General features: G+C 39.6%; 1 protein-coding gene across 4 annotated transcripts in view; it reads left to right on the top strand.

Moving 5' to 3' along the window:
• LOC149159181 (protein RETICULATA-RELATED 5, chloroplastic-like) overlaps positions 1-22,726 on the top strand; it is a 441,272-nt gene that overhangs the window by 287,527 nt on the left and 131,019 nt on the right. For 3 of the 4 annotated variants that reach the window (XM_089436421.1, XM_089436419.1, XM_089436422.1), the window contains exons 6-7: positions 3,297-3,845; positions 4,193-4,309. In XM_089436421.1, the coding sequence (XP_089292547.1) occupies positions 3,297-3,845; positions 4,193-4,309 (666 nt within the window). Of the gene's footprint in view, positions 1-3,296; positions 3,846-4,192; positions 4,310-4,546; positions 4,790-22,726 lie in introns of those variants that run through there. The other variant, XM_089436420.1, reaches the window with a different exon arrangement.

The following is a 22,726-nucleotide window of genomic DNA, read 5'->3' as shown; positions in this document are numbered from 1 at the left end:
ATGGGTGTATGAGCCTGTGAAATCATTGTTGCAATGGGGGCAATGAAATTTAGTGGTTCCACCCCCTCTCCCTGTTTCAGGCCTCTGAACATATTTCCACAATGGAGTTTGGTCTTGTTTAGTTTTTTGACCCTCATGTTCACCCTCCACATCCTCCTCACTGGGGTTTTCATCTATTTGACTTCCTCCGGCTTCTTCATCCACCTCTTCAGTTTCAGGCCCCCTCCGTTTCCTACTCTCCACCACCATAATAACCAGAAAAGGGACCAGGAAGAGGAAAATGCCAATAAAAATCCCCAGGTCCATCGTGTTTGATGTTTGTAGGGTTTGAGTCTTGAATCTGCAAATTAATTTAGTTTATTGGGATTAATTCATTTAATTTATTAATTTAATTTAAATTAATGATCTTTAAACTCAAACAGGTAAATTAAACTAAACAAACTAACTACCTAACCAACTAAACTAACTAAATGATTAAGTTACTTACCTCTGCAAGCTTGCTCCTCGCTCCTTGGCACTTGCTCCTCGCTCCTCAGCTCTGGCTCCTTGCTCCTCAGCTCTTGCTCCTTGCTCCTTTGCTCTCAAACTCAAGCTCAATCTCATTGAAATGATTTTGTTTTGGCCCATTGGGCTTATAAACCCAAAAAAATTAGTTAAATTTTTTGTTTTTTTCGGGTCCGCGGAATTTTTTTCCGCCGAACCGCTCCCGGTTCACTAAAATTCGCTCCCGGAGCGTTTTTTAATGCCCGGGAGCGATCAGGGAGCGATCGCTCCCCGATCGCTCCCGGGCATTAAAAAGCGCTCCGGGAGCGCGGGAGCGATCGCTCCCTGAAGCGCTCCCTCACAGACCAGGGAGCGCAAATTTTTTTACGGGAGCGCGCTCCCGACCCGCTCCCGAGCCGCTCCCGCCCGGAGCGCGCTTCGGGAGCGGGTTCGAAGGGGGGGGGGGGGGGGGGCGCTCCCCCGCATCACTGGAAATTACACACAAAACTGCCTTCACACACAAAACTGCCTTCGCTCTGTTCGGGAGCTCAAGAACGAGCTTAGGAGACTCGCCAATTTGATTGCGGAGGAGGAAGATGATTTCTGTGAGATTGAGGTCTTCGATCGCCTTTCCAGCACCGTCAGCGCTCTCAGGCGCCTCAAATTTGATCTCGAAGAGAAGAATTCGAAGAAATCATCGAAGCCGAAGAGGCCTTTGTCGGAGATGGCGTGTATGACGAGAAATCACAAATCGACTTTACCCAGATGAAAAAGCACAGCAGAATTGCTAACTTGTAAACCCAATGCCGAAACAGTCCATAGAGGAATCGGAGACGAGATGAGTGCAAATTGGCCAGCCAGAAAACGAATCCCGCTCCTACGAAACGGTCACCGCCACAAGATTAATTCCTCAAAAAAATGATAAAGCAGGAGAAGAATCCATTTCTGTATCGAGATGGACGACTGTAAGCTTTTATCACAGTGAGCAAAGCCGAGGCTAAGACTCAGTGAAGGCTACCTGGCTTACAGAGGGCTCGACCTTAGAAAGGACTCAAGAGATTAGGATGCAGAGAGAATAACTGTTCAAGAAATCTCTTAACCTCGCTCTGATACCATAAAAGAATGTTGAATGAATTAATTTTGAATGAGCAAACAGCTCAATGATAATACAGAGATATTTACAATAATAGAAACATCAGGTTTCTATGTAGAATATGGAAACACTCAGTTTCATCTAAGAAACTGCTAAAAGAATACAAATAGCAACAGCTAAAAGGAATGAGCATTAAATACTAAATAGGAATATTCTAATAGTTAATAACACATTATCTTGCAAGAAAAAAAAAAGAATGCGACACATAAATGACATTTTAGAAGGAAAACTAAGTCTATATTAATTCTCATAGATGACTCTGTGATGCAAAATCCAAGAGTCCAAAATCTGCCTTTATACATGAAGCTATATGTACTAAATATGAAATAAAACATGAGTTAAAGGCAATTACAATTACATATCATAATAATTCCCATCCTCATGAACAAAAATAAAACAAGATGCTTGTTCAATACAACTGTAGAACTAGAGTGTGAATTGGAAGAAGAGGCAGCTCTACTTCCAGTTGTATCACCACCAACATCGAGAGCAGCAAAAGACAGCTCCAAGTCTGGCCATTCTGTTTCGACATCTCAATCTTTAGTTTGAGGCTTGAATTGAAGTTAAATTTAATGATAAATTTAATGTTTTTTGGCCATAGAAGGGCCCCACGCCCTGCTTGGCTGCTTCAGCAGCCCACAAAAGTAAAAATCATTGTTGAAACACTGTGGAATTGGCTTGAAATGGCCCTGAAATGCTGCCAGCCATACTGTGCGACATTTCCAAACTGTGAAATGCCATATAGTATGGACTGTGGCATTTCAGGATTGTTTCAGGTGAGTTTCTGTGTTTCATGTAGTTTCGGGTACTGGTATGGCACCTGGGGTGGCGTTTCCTGCAACATACCTCTGCTCACAATTGACTGTGGAAAGAGCCATCTGCAAATGTAATAATTGTCCACACCCTTAACAATCTGATCCTGTCTTGTCATTATGCTGTGACAATCCACTGAATTTTTCGACACTCACTGTCATGAAGGAGATCTGGGGATTATTCTGTTAGAGACTGTGCTGCTAATATGTGGACGACCCAACATTAAATGCTACAGGCTTCACTGGAATAACCTTTCTGCAAACAGCCAGTTGTGAAGATGGGTGAATTACCACACAGGAAAATCTCCAACCATATGATCAGAGCTTTAGTTATGGAGTTAAATTTCTTCTGGCCTGGCTGTTATGCTGTAATAGCTGTTGTTTAGCCTTGATTCCTGACCCGCACTCCAGTCCTATGCTGTTTTCATGTAGCTGCAATTCCTCCAAGAAGAACCCTTGCAGATGGTTCAACCATTATGCTAACCCTTGTGGGATGTGTGTGTGTATATAAAATATTACTATTAATTATTCATGGGCACATCGCTAATAATTATTCATTTATAGAAGTCTTTTGAGTGCACATTGTTATTGCATTTAATTTTTATTATTCTGATTGATGTCTGTCGTATAACTTCCTGTGTAATGCTGCTTGTTCATTGGAACAAATTATAAATTTATCGTCAATCAAGAAAAATCTGAATAGCCAGTAAATTGTTTTAGAATAGTACTAGGAATGATTTTTGAGAAATCTTTTTCATTGCATTAAAGTTTGTAGGGAATCTGTTGCGCAATCAATATACTATATGTAGAGTTATGTCCATTTGCACTTACTAGCATTCTTAATACAGGGATTCAGGGAAAGATGGTTAGCAAATCCAAGGATTTTTCAAAGGCTAGCTCTAGAGGAAACTATATGCATAACAGCAACACTGATGGCACAGTATGAAAAGCGTAAAGAGCGTTTTATGGAAGAGATTGACTATGTGATTAGCGATACTCTGCGATCAGCAGTTGTTTCCTTCTTTGCTGTTTGGCTTCCTGCTCCTACTTTGTCATTTCTTTCATATGAAGAAAATGCTAATACATCTTGGACAATAGAAGGATTGAAAGGGCTGCTTGGATCACTGCCAGAAAATGCTTTTCAGAGAAATAGTCTTGGACAAAATTGGGATTTGGGAGCAAGAGGCACTGCTGTGATTTTGGGAGGGCTGAAACTCTTTTGTGTAGGTTTTCTTTCGAGTGTCAGCACGCTCAGTGTCACAAATATTCTCTTTTCAATCCGACAACAGTGGGGTACAGGTATTGAAAAGCACAATATCAAAGTACAATATCCAGTCCTCAAGACGGCCTTTGTTTATGGGTGCTTTCTTGGAACATCAGCAAATTTGCGGTATCAGGTATAGGTTTTGAATGCAATGAAGGATTTACGAATTTCTCAAAATCTCTAGAAAAGATGCAAGTCTAAAATTACCTTTTGCAGATTGCCCTTGCATTATTTTACTTTTATTGCTATTATTTTTTGTGTTGAGGCTTGTTAAACAAATTTGTTATAGATGCTTTTTCATTCACCACTGTTACTACTCTAATAATGTTTCAAAACTTCATCATGGCAAGGTAGAAAAAGGAAGCAGCAAATGCAAAAAGAAAGAAGCATTTCACTATTTGTGTTTGTATATATGTGCATAAATGGATTACTTGGTAATTGTATATTGATGCAGTCTAACAAAATTTTATGTGGATACAGTTTGTTGGTGGAATAGTGGAACATTGGGTTGCAGATTATCTGTTAGTTTCTCAACCATTACTTGGAGATACCATATCCTTCCTGGCTCGTGTAATTAACTCATATTTTGGAACTCAGGTATGAATGTTTTCCAGAGCTTCATTGATTATATATTTTGTCAATCTTAATGAATGTATTTTTATGTGTTTCCAATATGTCTATATCGACCATTTGTCAACAAGTAGATCAGAATTTCAACTTCCCAAAGTTTCAATTGGTTAAGCATGTACCTATTCAACAAAGTTGTTCAAGAACTCTTTCAACTAGGATACAATACTTGAGATTATCTAATTCAGCAACAATTCACGTCCTCAGGTTATCTTTCTGGTTGACTTTTTAATTGTTCAATACCGATCTGCATGCACACTTCTGTATTCAGAATCAGCTGAGTCACACTGATTCGGCTGGTTTTACTTATGACTCAGATCTTGAGAAAAATTGGTCCAACATCGCTTTCAAAAGACCCTTACAAAAAATTATTCCTTCTTGGAAAAGTAGAAAAAAATGAATGTATAGAGGCTGACCATTGATAGTTGTGTTTTGAATATTATTTTTCCAAAGGAGAACCTCATGGAAAATGCAAGGGGTGCTTTCTTACATTTGTGGATGTTAAAGTTTCGAGAATCAGGCAATTAAAGCAAATTCCAGAATTGCACCTCAATCATGAAGTTTACTGGATCTATTTCCTGTGAACTTTCAGCATTAAGGCTGTATCTAAAATGTTAATTTACATCAGCAATATTTCACTTCTCTGCAATCCATTTTCACAAGGCAGCCCAAGAAAATAAACTTCATTCAAATGTACTTTGATACGACAAAGCTACAGCCCTTATGACACACTTTACTAGCATATAACAGATCTGAAATATCTTATAACAGCAATAAATCTACTGTTTTATTTTCTATATATGTGTTAAATTTCTTAACCAATTCAGCTCTATGTTATGCCATATCAGCAGGAATTAGCAGGGATGAACTCTCATTGATCATGAAGAGAAGAAGATGCTTGAAGTTGTGATGTCCAAATGAGCTTCTAGGTCACTTGTATTTATAGGCTTCTAGTGGTGTCCAACAATGTTCATTTGATGTTGAGGCCGACTTGTCCAATTGCGCATGAGGGTGAAGCCGACCTAATCCAATATCCATGAGTGTGTGCACAAAATAAAAAACCAACTTTTGCTTATCTGAACGAGGTGATCTTTAGGTCGATTTTGGTCCTCTCAGAAAGAGGAACTCAATGCCATCATCATATCCATCAAATGAGTAGTCCAAAGTGGAATTTGACCATAGTTGCATATTTTTAACAACCTTCACCTTTGGATATTACATATGGGCAACAAGGAGGAGTGAGGGAAGATCTTACGGGAGATGCTTTGAGGACTAAAAAATTTATAGAGAAGATCAGGTAGATCCATTTACAAGTACAAGAAACATTGTAGAAGTTACAATAGAAGTATAAGGCCAGGCATGATCAACATAGGACAAAGAAATCATTCAAGGTGGGAGATAGATTATGGCTATAATTGAACAAGGAGGGGCTGCAGGGGCCTGGTAAGAAATTTAAGGCTTTGAGGTATGGTCCCTTTGAGATACTGGAAAAAGGTGGGTGATAATGCTTATCGACTCAATTGACCACCATATATGAGCATTTACTCAGTTGTGAATGTAGAGAATTTAAAACTCTATGAGCCTTCCATGCTAGATTAGGAAGAAGAAGAGGTCCTACATTCTGTGGAGGATTTGGCACTAGATGCTTAGGCCGAGTTGACAGAAGATACACTTTTACAAAAGAGGTCTAGAACTACAACACAGGGGCAGCATGACCTTTGGTAGATTGGATTAAAGGGACAACTTCCAGGGAAAGCTAAATGGTACACTAGAGAGAAGGTGGAGGAAAAATTTCTTCACCTCATTCAAAAAAGGCTTTTGAGGATCAAAAGCCTCCCAAAATTGAGAGGTGTGATCCAGATTGGATCATTATATTGTTTGTAATCCATCTTGATGCATTCAGAGTGGAAAAATTGGAGGAATCAACTCATGGGACTGCTTTTACTGGTGGGACCCAATTTGGCAAAACGAGGTTTGAAACCTTCCGAGAGCGTATTGAGGCATCAAACGACGTTTTTTGGGGGTAAAACTTTGCCACTTTAGTGACACACCATTTCATGTTGTTTTACACACATAGATCTTTCCAAGGGCACAAGAAGCGTGTCAATCGGAGTTCGTATACAGAAATTATGCCACTCAGAAGTTGACCTTCTTGTTTTCACACCTATAATTCGCGAGGATGCCGTGTCAGCCCCCATTATTCATGGAAAAGGTGCTAGCCACGTGTTTGTGATGTAAAAGACTCTAGAAAAGTCTATATTGTAACTCTAGTTAAGAGTTGATGCAGTCAAAATTAACCACTAGTAGGTTATCAGGCTGTGTTATAACCAGGCCACTAGGAAGAAGAGGCCTGCCATTCTTTCGAGAGCATTTTTTTCCATAGCTGAGCAAAGATAGCCAAGAGAGATAGGAGGTAGAGCACATAGAGAGGATCTGTGCACTGTAGCAGCTCATCGGCCACAAACATTACTTCTTTGTACCTGCAACCATATTTTCCAGATAGAGAAAGAGAGCGAAGCGACCTCACCTTCTAGCTAAGTTTTCTCCCGAAAGGATTTCCCAAAGCATATTTTGTGTCTTATGTGTGTGTGTGAGCTTATTTTGTTGTTCTTTATTTTCTTGCATAATTTCCATTCGCACGCATGCACTAATTACAATTAAATTTACACATCTAGAGGTTTAATATAACTGTAATAGTGTAGAATTTTCAAATTTCCAATATAATATTATCATATCTGTTGTGACGAAATGTCCAGTGGAATGTCCATGGGAGTTTAAGGATCAAGGAGACTTCAAAGGATAGACTAGAAGCATGGAAGAAACTCTGTTGCAAAGGAGGCCCGTCAAGATCCGATGTCCTACAAGGTTTGCTAAAGAACAATTCAAGGTATGTCTTAAACTACAATTTTTGTTCCAAGGTTCTCTTTATAGAAAATGTAAGTTCATTCTTTTGAAATTTGCTTTACATTATTGACATCATTATGTCTAGGGTTTTGAATCACAAAGATTCTTGTTAGGGTGATTAATCATTAGATTGAATCTACCCTCATGATATTAATTTGATCATTCTTGTGTAAACCCTTAGCTTTAGTGTTCACTATAAAACCCTAGCCTTTTGTTGCTAAGGGTATGTCAATATCGATTATGAAACCCTAATCTACTTGGGGTTACTGATAGAGTTTAGAAATCTTATTCTTTTGATGCTTTGGTTTTGATATTGTTATGATAGAAACCCTAGTTCTTTAGGGTTTGTTGTTAATGTCTAATCTATGTGTTGAAACCCTAGATCTTTAAGGGTTTGGTGAATTAGGGTTTATGAGAAAAACCCTGTAATGTCTACAATAAGATGCTAGGAATGAAACCCTAGTTGTGTATTCGTCTGATCAAAACCCTAGCCTTAACAAAATTGTTGTATACTTTCAATCCGACTCTTCTTATGAGAACTCTTCAGGTTGAGAATATCCTTGTATCCGTTGTACAATTATGAATACCTCCCTAGTTAAGAGGGAGTGCTGGAAATGAAACTAGTTTCGGTCTTCATAATTGCCATTGTACTCATGTCATTATGTACATCTTATGTAACAAACAGAAGAAGAAAGAAAAATATTATTTATAAACATGGGTTTCATGGTCCACTTAAATGGTCAGCTAGGTCAAGCATGCATTTAATGCTCCTAGGGTTTGTCAAGTCACAAGAATAATTGTCATGAGTCAAGAGAGTCAATATCATTTGTATAAGACCCATTTGGGCAAGTTGTAACATGTAAAATGATTTTTTTTTGAGTCTAGAAAGTCAAAATGACCTCCAAGACCAAGTCGGCCTAAGAGAGGGCTAGTCGACCTCATGAGAAGCATATATATAGAAGGAGCTTCGACCTCATTACCACACACTTCTGTAGTTTGATCTCAAGCAAGAAAGAAGAAGAAAAAAGAAGCAAAGGTCTAGGGGAAGGAAGCATCTAAAGAAGAAACCAAAATCTGAATTTTGTGATCATTTTCTCACACATGTGAAGATTTTAGGGTTTCTGCAGTTGTTGTAGGGCCGAAAGTTGCAGGCCGAAGTTGCAAACCTGAACTGAGGGCCAAAACTTTGATTGAAGCATACCTTAAGGAAGTCGACCTTTGTTGACTTTGGTTGACCTTTGTCTTGTCTTCAAGAAGATCTTTTGGAGCGCTGACTTGGTACTTGAAGGAGGTCTTGGTCTTGAAGTTTGGGTGTTGGTTTTCTCATTTGATCTGATTTTATAAGAAGAGAAGAGATTGTTTTGGGTTTTTCCCCTTAGAGTGGCTTTCCCTGGCTTGGAGACTACTTCTTTTGTTTATTGTCTTTATTGTTTGTGCTCTTGATAATTGTTTGATGAAAATAATCTAATAAAGAATAAGAAGAAGCTAACTAAATTTCACAAGCAATTATCAAGGATAAGGAGAATTGTTTGAATAGCTGCCCTATTGGATTCTCCAACAACCGAGACTTCCTTCCATTGGTAAAAATCCGTAAAGAGTAGGGGGTTTTGGCTGAGGTGACATTGGGCCTCTACCCCATTTTTAACACTTAGTCTAGCTTCTTTTCTTGTAGGGTTTCCCTCTCCAAGGCCTACTAGATTTTGTGGTAACAGGACTTACAATGGTGGTGATAAAATGTTGTAAAATTTTGTGTGTACCCTTGCTAGCATGCAAAAATAACAGGTTTCATACTCAATGATTCAAATAGGGTTAAGCACCTCTCTCTTGTACACCATAACTAGAACACCAACTCCCTCTTACACCTAGAGTGATCTCACGCACACGATCTTTAATATCTTGTAAATTTTTTTTGAACTAGTGAAATTAATGCAATTTCAGAAATTTCACCTATTTCCTTGAAGTTTCTTGAATCTTCACCTTTTGAATTTTCAGTCTTAGAGCTGTTTTGACATATGATAAAGCAGTAGCGGCCACATACAATATTTCACCGCTTAACAACTCTAATGAACAATGCAATCTGAGAGGAAAATGTACCAAACACCCAACAAGTTTTAGCCCTCTAGGGAAATATTATCATGCATAAAGAAGATCTGCAAGTCAGTTTATGACAGTAGTAATTGTAGTAGTAAATCTGCTCCATTTTCTTTTAGGTTAATGCTAAAACCCTTAACAATTTCATCCTTGCTTTATAGCAAGTCAGCATGACATACGACATTGGAATTTACCAAATCATGAAGATAATGATAGCTAAAAATCAAATTTACAATAACACATTTTTGGGGAGTTGAAAACTTCATAGACATATGTATAAAGATACTATAGCCTCATACCAAGGTTAGTACAATCCTCTAACTCTTCAAAACCCTAGTGAGGGAAAAGTAAGAAAAACCTTAGTGAACAACAAATAACTACAACATATAACCGTCACACTAGTAAATCCTTCTATCTCCTCTTCTCCACTCTTTAATAGGTAAAGATCTAGAATTTTATCTCAAAACCTTGGTTACAATGTCCCATGAGATGAAACCCTAACCCTTGTATTCAAGATGCTTGAAAAGCTCCAAGAAACACCAACACCTCCGAGATGAGAGAGAAAGTACAAAGATGATGAACACACACACACATAGAGATAGAGAGATGGAAGTGTTCTCTTTTCTTTGTATTTCTAACACAAGATGATCATCAATTGAGAATGATGAAGGGGATTTCCTTCCTCTATATATTATATATATGACAAGAGAGGGAAACTAAACATTTGTGGGCCTAAACCTTTACAAGCAACCTACAAATCCATAAGTAGGCTCACACATATGGAGTGCTACACTCTGCGGGTAGACATGTTAATCGTGATGTTGTACACATGCAAGGTTCCAACGTATGGGCACTCCATGAGATGTGTCCAATGGTGCTCCTACAAGCCTCCAATGGCTCCAATGCTGCTCCTAAGCCATGTTCTCCATTGGGTCTATTTCATTGCATGAACACTGTTGCAACTTAATAATCCCCAAGTCAAGCCCATGCCTTCGTGCAAGCATCCAAGCTATTGTTAGAAAATCAGAAAGGCAGAAAGATTTTCTTGTTCCTAATAATTACTTGTGATGTTTCTTATTATTATTACAATTCTTTATATCTTCTTACTTTAGTTCATCAAGCAATTACTAGAAGCAACAACACATAAAACCATAAACACTAGATGTAGGCACATGCCTGGGAAAAACCCCCTCGAGGGGAAAACCCAGTCAAGATAATTCTTCCTTTCAATAGTATTCTTTGAGACTCTTTACCCTAGAACAAGACCAGACCTTCCCTCCACACCAAGTCAGCCTCCCAGAATTTCGACCTCTTTCTAGCAATTTCGACTACACAGAAGCTTACGGCAATTGGCAGCTTTTGGAAACAGTGAAACTTGGAAGACTTCAATCTCCCAATTCAGGATACGAAATAGAGAGAGGGAGGCACCAAAATTTCGATTTTTCCTTTCTCCTAAGACTTCTCCAAACTCGCATTCGCTTCGACACCCTGACAATAGACTTTGCACCTTTTCCTAGCTACAAGACAACTTCGCACTTCTTCCCAACTACAAGAGAATTTTGCACTTTTTCCGAGCTACAAGAGAATTCGAACTTGTGTGAGAATGATGTTCCAAATGAATTCGATGAGCTTCCTTTTACATGCTTCATGTGGGGTCGAGTAGGTTCCTTAGGCCGACTTGATCTTCTTCTAGGCTGACATGGTGTGGAGGTTACATAATTCATATTTGACTCAGTACTTAACCTTTTTACATGATTTGAAAGCCCAAGAAGGGTCTCTTTAAATGTACAATGACTTTATAGACTCGTAATAAATCCTAGAAGTCCTCAATGGGGACTTTGACCTAGAACATGGTGATCCAAGCATGAAACCCATGCTTTAATAAGTCACAATAATAATAATAATAAGCTTTTCTTTATTCTTTTGACAAGTACATTACATGATGACTCAAGTACATTATTGAAGATCGTACATAGTTACATTTTATAACACTCCCTCTTAACTAGGGAGGTATTCATAATGTACAAATACAATGGAAGATCTTAAACTATATGAACCATGAAGAACTTTAGGCACCCCAATGCCATGTACTAGATTCCTGACCAGGGAAATCTATCCAAATAGTGACTCAACAGTTTAGGCAATGCAATGCCATGGACTAGATCCCTGACCAAGTCAATCTATCCAGGTGGGACTAAGATAGACTCAAGCTTTCAGCCACTTTAGGTACCCTTAGGCTTACTTGCTAACCATCAATTCAAAAATATAGGTGTGTATCCAAAACAGAGCTCAATAAACAACACCATCTTTCCAACTTTGGGACTCAAACATCAACACAAAGTGTCAGCCAAATGTCTTTCCAGGCAATGCTTCACTCACAAAGCCTCAATACCCCTTGATCCAGCAGATCAAGAATGACCAATCTCTCCCAATCAAACTGATTGGTTACCAACATGCTATCAAAACCTTTGAGAGATTCACCTGTACAAACACAACCGCAATTAATAATATACTTTCACATGTACATAATCGAATACAAACCTCCAGGGTCTTTCAAACAACTAGATGTTGCTTCTCAACTTTTCACAGTAGGAATTTCAACCGAATCTTTGACAAAAGATTCCTCAATAATATATATTTTCCTTCCTACTTCCCATGCAACAACATATCCTTCAAAATTCATTCTTCAATTAATACCAAGCTATGCTCCATCTCTCAACCAGGAAACATCTCTTCATCCAGACTACCTCTTAGTCTTAGGGAGATCACTTCTATGCATGCTTCCTCTGGGAGATGAGCTTCTTCTTTTCATCATCGAAGAACTTTTCGCGACTTCCAACCATTTCATCAGAGTTATTATTATCCTCATCATGCTTATCACATCAACGAGCATCTTCAACATATTGAAGATTGTGTATCTGCACAACTTAGATAGCAAGTACAACCAAATCTATAGAAGCATGAAGTGAGTCATATCAGAATAATGGAAGCATTTCAACTTTATACATATCAGATACCCAAACTCAATTACAAACAAGATACATATACTCTTCAACATCTTGCTTGGGACTTTGTCATAAACCCTAGACTACTTCACAACACTTTTCATTCCATCTAGGGTTTCAATGTTCCTTCCAAAGGTTTGAGATACCTTACATAAACATATCGCAAACCCTAGAAATAGTTCACACAAGTATAGATCTACAAGGCATCTAAGAACCTTTCAAAATTCATATGTTAGACTTCTTAATAATAATAATAATAATAATAATAATAATATCTATTTTTAAGGTCATGGCCAAGCCAGACACCAATTTGGTGAATGAGACCCCCTTGTTTGTGGGACAAGGGACCCACCTCCGTGCAACGATTTGACTGCTAAGTCTATGAAGGCATACATACTCTACCCTCCTCTGGTTTTGAACATGTGACCTCTTAGGAGGAAACACATGCTCTTAACCATTAGGCCCACTAGGGATTCATACAAAGCCTAGATTTCATACAAAAGAATCAATCAAAGTCAATCACAACTTAGCCATTAACCTGACCAACTTTCACTAGGGTTAGTTGTAAACCCTAGATTTTTGATCAATCATCAAATCCATCCAAAACTCAAATTTCAACAATTTTTCACAAATCTCAAATTATCATATTGTCAACATTCATCAGAGATTTCTACTTCGACTAAGGTTCAATTCCAAAACCCTAGAATTCCATTTTCATAGTTTCAACAATCTTACACAAATGCCAAATCATCATATTTCAGAGATTTTACTTTGACTAAGGTTCAACTCCAAAACCCTAGAATTCCATTTTCACAATTTCAACAATCATACATAGATCTCATATTGTTACATTTCACACTAGACAATGTTACTAGGATTTAACTGCAAAACCTAAGATTTTCATTTTCAACAATTATTTAATAGATTTTAGATTGTTATATCACACATACTAGACAATTTAACTTCACTAGGATTTAGCGACAAAACCCTAGATTTCCAAATATCGTCATCCTAGATTCTTAGACAAGGATTTCCATTAAATCCTAAGACTTATGACCATCAATAACTAGGTCACCACATATATCTAGGAATTCATGATCATTCATAAGCATATCATATATCCAATAACATTAACACATATAACCTAGACCAAGCTAGGGTTTCAACCCAAAAGACATATCTATATATGCTTAGATTTCATCATTCAAAGACATTTCATATGATGTGTTAGTCAAACCCAACTTCACAATGATCAATAAGATTTAGACACACAACAATCTTGATTACACTAGGGTTTGATTAGACAAACACACACATACCAAGGAAATCATTTCTAAGACAATATAAGCGTCTTACTCGCACATTCAACCAAACCCTAAGTGGATAGGGTTTCAATGTAGAAACATAGCAAAACCAACATTACCAAAACTTCAAAGGTTTAGGGTTTTAGACCTCATCATTCAACCTTATCAAGTTAGATTTTCGTGATCATACCAAAATCCCGACATCATCAATAAAAACTTCAAATAGCATTTCACAATCACCCTAAGCAGTTTAGGGTTTTCGACATTCGCATAAGCATACCCTTCGGTTAGGGTTTTCTAGAACCTATCTAGGGTTCTACATAATCAGTGAAGAATATGAGTGGGGTGGGTAGATTTATCATGTGATGAATCACCCAAAGCAAGAATCACTAAGATTCAATACAGCTAGTCATAACAAAGTTAGTAATAGATTATCAAATGAATAATCCTTTCAGTCAATGTATTTAAAGCATACCTTTGTTTCTTGACTAACCTTGTCTTGAGAGATCCTCCTTGCAAATGTTTTCCCTAATCAAGACAACAAAGGGAGAAAGGTGATTAATATTTAATATAATAAAAAATAAATGAGTACATTGTTGATTTTGGGTAGCATCGGATGTGCTCTCTTTGAAAATTGGTGGAGAGGCTAAGGTACATGAGATCTCCAAGACCCAGAAATCGTTTGGAGAAATTCCACCTGGATGAAGAGTTATTAAAATAATTAATATTTTTAATGGGTTCCTAAATCTAAACTTAGGAAAATAAAAATATTAATGTGTATTAATAAAATATGGGTGAGAAAGTTCTAAATGAAGAGGATCAAGCTAGTTCTAATCTTAGCCGTTGATTAGAGACTTAATATCAGCCATTGATTCGTCAACATGAAAAGTATAAGAGGAGGCTTGAGGGTCAGTGGGAAACACACCAAGTGATCAAAGAATTCGATTTTCTGGGGTGAGGTTTGTTGAGGAAATCGAGTTAGCGATCAGAGTTGTAGTGAGGGGCAGTTTAGCAAGGGATCTTCATCCGAGGCTGAAGAATACATAGCAGAGAGATAGCATAGTGCTGGGAGAGAGTGCAGGCCCTAGAAGGGCTGACGCAGAGGCCGAAGAGCTGATGCAGAGGACACAGAAGGCTGATGCAGGTAGGTGACATAGAGGCCATAGAGGCTGACACAGGGCCTCAGAGGCAGCACTGGGGAGATTTTGTGGGGCAAACTAGGAGCAGATCAGTAGATTCTGAGCCTGGAGAGGGTGACGTAGCCCCTGGAGGAGTGATGCAATTCTAGAGCAGTGTTTGGTGCAACTTTTGCTGTCTAGCATAGGGAACAACCGAAGTCGCTGTGGGGTTTGATCATTTGGTTGCTGATTTGCCAGAATATCTGTCTCCGGATAGAGGTACTACTGCTGAGGATATTCTTTGTTGGGTGAGCCATTTTTGGCACCCTCGTTGTATTCACGAAATTTGCTTAATAATACAAACCTTCTATATGTTGCATCGGTTTTCCCGAATTGGGTTTTTCCAGGGTCGAGTGTAAAAAAATAACGGTGTCCCTTTTGTTATTGTCTTTGTTTATTTTAGTGCATGATCTGTATAGTTGTGAAGGCTGCAATAGTGTTTACTTCGATATTTGTGCAATTAAATAACATGTTAATGTAAAGAACAAGTAGGAGATTGTAAACCAGCAATTGCAGTAGGGGTTTTTGATGTGTTAGATTCATGAATTTTCACATGGTATCAGAGCGATTGCAGATAATAAACGACTGAAGACACCAGTTGAGAAATTTGAGAATTTGCAGCAAAGAAGCAATTGTCTTGAGATAGAACATTGTTCTAGAGCAGAGGAGGCGAGAGGAGGAGTGACGCAGTGCAGAGAGTGTGATGCAGAGGCTCACATAGTGCCTGCATCAACATTTTGAGCCGAGAAAGGGAGACACAGTAGCTGAGAGGAGCCCACGCAGTAGCTGCGTCAGCCATCAGGGCCAGCACAGAGGTAGAGGAGGGCAGATCAGGCTCACGTAGAGCCACGTCATCTTTCTAAGCCAGGAAGGATTGATGCAGTTGGTCAGGAGGAGCAGATTCAGCTCATGCAGAGATTGCGTAGAGCCTGAAGGGCTCAGATTCTTTGAGTTGCCGGGGCTAAGGGAGCTGTGCAGATTTTAATTTGTGGAGCTGGTGGGATGTTGTTTCTGTCAATGTAAAACAATGTCTAAGGAGACTAAACCAAGGTAGAGTGAAGCACTACCTCGACAAATTTCTAGCCAAGAAATCTAGATCCAGGTTGCAGCGGCAAAGCAGGATTGGAGAGGAGTGATTCGACAGTTGGTTGGAGAATTTCCGAGAGGGAAATCAGGACTCAGAGGGATTCTAGAGAAGAGGAGCAGAGATGGCAGTGAATGGATTGACAGATTAGGACAGATTGGATGGGACTTCCAATTTTGTCATCTGGAAGGCCAGGATCCTGGCAATCATGGATAAATGTCGCATCAAGGACTATGCCTTGAAAACAGTAGCTGTCCCAGTTGACCAGGATGTAAATGAGAAGTATGAGGAGGCCCAGGTGATGGCGAAATGCATGATCCTAGACAGGGTCAAGGATCATGTAATGCCACATATTGCTGAGAAGACAACAACAAGGGAGATGTGGGAGACCCTGACCACCTTATACCAGGGCTTTTCCGTGCAACGAAAGATGTTATTGGAGAATCAACTGAGATCATACCAGATGCAGAAAGTGGAGGAGATAGATCCCTTCCTTCTAAGGTTGCAAGGGATTTGCGACTAGCTCACTTCCGTGGGGTCTACACCGGAACCAGAGTTCATGGTCAGGACTGCCCTGAGTGCAGTCTTTGAGGAGTGGGAGATATTTGTCCAAAGCATTTTGGACAGAGCGACTCTCCCCAGTTGGCAGGAGATGTGGGCAGCTCTTTGACAGGAAGAGCTGAGAAGATTGACCAAGGTGGGGAGTAGCGGTAAGGGAGTTCGAATCAAGAAGGAGGAGGAGGAGGATGCGAGTCTCGCATTAGTGGGACAACTGGGGGTACAAAAGAGGAAGAAGAAAGACATCTCCAAGGTCAAGTGCTTCAATTGTGGGGAGCTGGGGCATTATGCCTCTCAGTGCCCCAGGAAGAAAGGCAAGGGAGAAGCTTCCAAGTCTAAGGCTACTCCAGCAAAGGTGGAGAAGGATGTCGAGACTGATGACGATTGTGGCATGAGTACTCATGCGCCTCTGGAGAATAGGTGGGGCGACATCGAGTTGTAGTCGGGAGGACTACATGATTGGGGGCAGGATCCTTGAGGTGCCCAAACTCTTGGATCACATCACGGCTGTCGGAGCCCTTAAAGACAATAGCGTGATGACAGGTGTCGGGTGGAGCAAGGTGTGATGGAGCGGCAAGGCAGTGCTAGAGTGAAAAAGTCTGTAGCAGCGCAGTGGAGGCTGCAACAGTGCGAGAGGCACATAGGAGGTTGCAGCAGTGCAGTGGCAGCAAAGGGAGCACAGGTTAGCAAGAGAGGCAGCTTCAACATCACGAGGCTTTTGGACTGACCGGGATGTCAATATTTGGGAGAAGTTAGTTACTTACTTCTCAGTAACTGAGTTGCAGTGCAACAGTTAGTAGTGGCAGTGCTATGGGCAGCATGATGCAGCATGTTGAGAGGGACCTGCAGTACAGATGTAGCAGTGGCAGTGGTAGTGTCATGGGAAGCAGTATAGGAAGGAGCAGTGTAGGGGATGTGAGGTAGCAGGCCAAGCATCAGCACAGGTACTGATGCAGAAGATTATTTTGATGTTTCTATAGTGAAGCATTGCTAGAGCACATTCCTCGCTAGGAGGGAGTGTTGATTTTTGGTAGCATCGAAAGTGCTCTAGCCATGAAAATTAGTGGAGAGGCTAAGGCACATGAGATATCCAAGACCCAAAAATCGTTTGGGGAAATTCCACCTGGACGGAGAGATATTAAAAAAATTAATATTTTTAATGGGGTTCCTAAGTCTAAACTTAGGAAAATTAAAATATTAATGTGTATTAATATAATATGGGTGAGAAAGTTCTAAATAACGAGGATCAAGCCAAATCTAATCTTAGCCGTTGATTAGGGACTTAATCTTGGCCGTTGAATCGTCAACAGGAAAAGTATAAGAGGAGGCTTGAGGGTCAGTTGGAGATACACCAAGTTGATCAGTTAATTCGATTTTTTGGGGCAGGGTTTGCTGAGAAATCGAGTTAGTGATCTGTTGCAGCGAGGGGTAGTTCGATAGAAGGCTGAGAATACATAGAAGAGAGGCAGAGATAGTGCCGGAGAGACAGCGCAGAGGCAGCCTGGGTTGATGCAGAGGTAGCCAGAGCTGACACAGAGGTTTGGAGGGCCAACGCTGGCGACACAGGAGGCTGAGAAACTGACGTAGAGCTGACGCAAGTAGACGTAGAGGCCAGCAGAGCTAACGCTGGGTGGAAAGAGCTGTGCTGTGGTGCTTTCGTGGGGTAGACTGAGAGCTGAGAGGGAGACACAGAGCTGTAGAGGGTGACGCAGTTCCAGAGAGAATCTTGGAACAACTTTCACTGTCCAGCTGAGGAACAATTGAAGTCACTGTGGGAATCATCATCCAGTTGCTGATCAACCGGAATATCTATCTCCGAAGCAAGGTACTTTTGCCAAGGAAAATCTCTGAAGGGTGAGCCATTTTTGGCACCCTAGTTGTATTCAAAAAAACTGCATAATAATAAAACCCTCATATCTGCTGCACCAGTTTTCCGACATTGGGTTTTTTTGGGGACGATCGTCTAAAAATAACGGTGTCCCTTTTGTGATTATTTCAGTTGCTGATCTGTATATGTGTGAAGGTTGCATTTGTGTTTATTTCGGTATTTATATTAATAAATAACTTGTTAATGGAATGAACAAGTAGGAGATAATAAACCAGATAATGCAGTAGGGATTTCTAATGTATCAGACTTAGAAATTTCCACACTATATGCTGCACTGGTTTTCCCGAATTGGGTTTTTCCGGGGACGATTGTCCAAAAATAACGGTGACTTGTGTTATTGACTCTATTGATTTCAATGCATGATTTGTATAGTTGTGAAGGCTGCAATAGTGTTTAGTTCGGTATTTATGCAATTAAATAATTTGTTAATGTAAAGAATAAGTAAGAGATTGTAAACGAAAATTGCAGTAGAGGTTTTTGATGTGTTAGATTCAGGAATTTTCACATACATGAACCCAAAACTGAAAAGACATGAGATACTTATTTTAGGGAGTTGTTGGGGGCTCCCTCCAAAGCTTGAGGGATACCTACAAACTTATAAAAACTATACAAAAATGTCTTTTCCAAAATAAGTTAAAAACCTATAAATTCTAAAACATTTAAAATAGCTACAAGTAAAGGGCTTAGTAGTATAAGTCCCTAATGTCGGGTTCTTTGGGCCATACTTTCTTTGAGTCTCCTTCTTCAGCAAAGTTGGCTTGATCCCTTCCTCTCTTCTTATTCTTTGGATTCTTGGGACAATCACTCTTGTAGTGACCCTTCTTATGACATTCATAGCACTATATCTTGGACATGTCAACTTTCTTCCTTGGTCCCTTCGATCTCTTTCCTTTATGATGAGCAATGTATGCGTTTGATACTCCTTCAAGATTGGTAACTATTGAGATCCTTAGTTCTTCTTGACTGCAGGGGGTCCATAATTCTTCAAATGTGGGAGCTACATTCCAACTGTTGAGATCTATAGCAAATGCACCCCAAGAGGGTGGCAATCCTAATAGAGCAGCGATCACAAGTTCTTTGTCTGGAACATTTTCATCAATGGCCAAGAGATCATTCTTGAGTCTAGCTATCTTCACAAAGAAGGTTGCAACAATGTCTTCTTTAGTCATCTTCGTAGTCCTTAGCTACTTGACCAATATTCTTAATAGTAAACAGCTTTGACAAGGTGTCATACATTTCCTGAGCATGATCGATGTTAGCTATTAATGGGACAAGATTGTCCTTTATCCCTTCTACCATCAGAGTCATGGCTACCAATTCTAATTCCCTGTATTTCATTTTGTCCACATCACTGGATACCTCTGTAGGTTTCTTTACATTTCCTCTTACCAAGTCCAATACCTTGTTCTTTTCGAGGATTAGGTCAATCCTCTTCTTCCAGGACCTGAAGTTAGAGGCTCCTTCAAGTTTGTTCTCACCCTTGATTGAGTTAGACATCTTTCTTGAATATAATAGACTCCTTCCCTCAGATAGTCCCTTTGAATGGATCAAGTGCTTGAGATTGCCTTTTTCTTCCTTCTTCACCAAAGCTTTGATACCATGTTAGAAAATCAAAAGGGCAGAAAGATTTTCTTGTTCCTGATAATTACTTGTGATGTTTCTTATTATTATTATGATTCTTTATATCTTCTTTCTTTAGTTCATCAAGCAATTACCAAAAGCAGCAACACATAAAACAATAGACACTAGATGTAGGCACATACCAGGGAAAAACACCCCTCAAGAGGAAAACCCAGTCAAGATAATTCTTCCTTTCAATAGTATTCTTTGAGACTCTTCACCCTAACCCAAGACCACACCTTCCCTCCACACCAAGTCAACCTCCTAGAATTTCGACCTCTTTCCAGCAACTTTGACTAGGCAACAACGTACGACAATTGGCAACTTCTGGTAATAGTGAAACTTGGAAGATTTCGATCTCCTAATCCAGGACATGAAACAGTGAGAGAGAGGCACCAAAGTTTCGATTTTTCCTTTTTCCTTAGACTTCCCCAAACTTGCATTCACTTCAGCTCCCCGGCAACAAACTTCGTACCTTTTCCCAACTACAAGACAACTTCACACTTCTTCCCAACTACAAGAGAATTTCGCACTTTTTCCCAGCTACAAGAGAATTCGAACTTGTGTGAGAATGATGCTCCAAATGAATTTGATGAGCTTCCTTTTATAGGCTTCATGTGGGGTCAAGTAGGTTCCTTAGGCTGATTTGATCTTCTTCTACGCTGACATGGTGTGGAGGTTACATAATTCATATTTGACTCAATAGTTAACCTTTTTACATGATTCAAAAGCCCAAGAAGGGTCTATTTAAATGTACAATGACTCTATAGACTCAGAATAAATCCTAGAATTCCTCAATGGGGACTTTGACCTAGAACATGGTGACCCAAGCATGAAACCCATGCTTTAATAAGTCACAATAATAATAATAATAATAATAATAATAATAAATCTTTTCTTTATTCTTTTGACAAGTACATTACATGATGACTCAAGTACATTATTGAAGACCGAACATAGTTACATTTTCTAACAGCTACCCCATATTGTCTTGGGCTCAACACCCTCCTCTTGAATGCCAAATGCTACTCCTCCAATACAGGGCATTGTCCAAGCAAGCAACCTCTTTCATGTGGCTAGCATGTAGAATGTCACCAAGCTTTCTGAAAATCTCTAATGCTCCAAGGAAGACTGTCGTGAAAGCATCCAATTGAGGTGAAGAAACCACTAAAGAATGCATCTCCAATGTGCAAATGCATCACAAACCATCTAGGGGATAATCATAAACCATATACCCCAGGTTTCATGATGCACCCCCAAACATGGTGCAAACACCTTCAAAGTAACCCGAAAAGCTAGCAATGCCTTCATAAAGGAGTCTCTAGAGGTTTCTTTCCCATACTTTAGGAAAGTTGAGATTGCCTGGAGGGTAGTGCCTTGCATGAGGGAAGAACGTGTGTTCTTGTGGACCTATTTCAGCCATCTTTAAAGGATTTTTTTTCACCTAGAATGAGGAGCACCCTACTTCAATGGGACTCCCTAACTTTTATTGATATTTTATAATAATTTCATGGAGGAAAAGATGGATCTATTATCTTCTATTGTATTTCTTTATAAACATTTTATTGGAAAGTTGTTGAGGGGAGAAGCTAGATAAGGAGGCTTCCTTTTGTTTAAGATGTAGAAGTTCAAGAGGAGGAAAACCCCCTCGACCCCCTCAAGGTCAATAACGATGGTTTTTTATAGGCAAAGGATCAAGGTGTTGAGAAATCTAGGGTATTAGCAATAGATGATTTTTCTTCTATTAGTGACTGTTTTTGAATGCTTTTTACTTAATTAGATTAGGATCTTCTTAATGTTAGAGTATTAATGTTTTTCTTCATCAAACAGTAACCAATGCATGAACATAAATAGGCAAGAGACACATCATGTAGGCTATGAGCCAAGGCCAAAACCTCTCACTCTTTGAGAGGAAAACCCACACAAATTCTTCTTATAGAGATTCCAATTGACGAATACCAAGACCAAGATCCTTGACCTATTAGCCGCTTCCAAGATCAAGACACTAGCTCTCTTGACTTTCTTCTCCTTCCTTTCGGTTCTTACGCATTGGGATCATCTCCTTTCTGAGAATAATATGATAGCAACAAACAGTTGACACACTTGAGATGGCATTGTACCATATCACTATCTTGTCACCAAACTGTCCTTACTGCAGCATTAGCAAGACACTGTAATATTTTCTTAATGTCAGCTCCTTCACATCACCAAACCGTGGCTTCTATACATCATCTAGCTGTGGTATAGATACCCTCATTCGAACTCTATCTTTCTGCTGTAGCAATGAGACCTTTTACCCAGAGATCCAATCTTCATACTGTCACTGTTTACCTGAGATTACAGAGAGACATATCCGAGCTTCTTTCACTGTGGAGATCCGAACTGTATCCTAGAGAAACCTATGCTGTCTCTTCTCTTTTGTCTGAACTGTGTACTGTGATATGACATCCGAATTCTAGAGAGATCCATATTCCCTTGACTGCAGTAGTAGAGAAACCTATGCTGTCTCTTCTCTTTTGTCTGAACTGTGTACTGTGATATGACATCCGAATTCTAGAGGGATCCATATTCCCTTGACTGCAGTAGTATTCGAACTGTTTACTTCTAGCTGTCCACCCGAAGTCATGAAGATGTCTGAACTTCAGTCTGTCACCTCATCCGAACTACAGAGAGATGTCTGAATACTTCTCTGTTCTGCCCATCTGAAAAACTCAGAGAGGTATGCGAAAATCTGTCTTGAGGAATAGGCCGAGGT

The sequence above is a fragment of the Pinus tabuliformis genome, chromosome 5_2 (assembly GCF_031772625.1).
Source record: "Pinus tabuliformis cultivar Carrire ecotype Pingquan chromosome 5_2, CPIR1, whole genome shotgun sequence".
NCBI classification, from domain to species: domain Eukaryota; kingdom Viridiplantae; phylum Streptophyta; class Pinopsida; order Pinales; family Pinaceae; genus Pinus; species Pinus tabuliformis.
The sequence above is the reverse complement of the archived record's forward strand: the minus strand, read 5'-3'. Positions and strand labels throughout refer to the sequence as shown.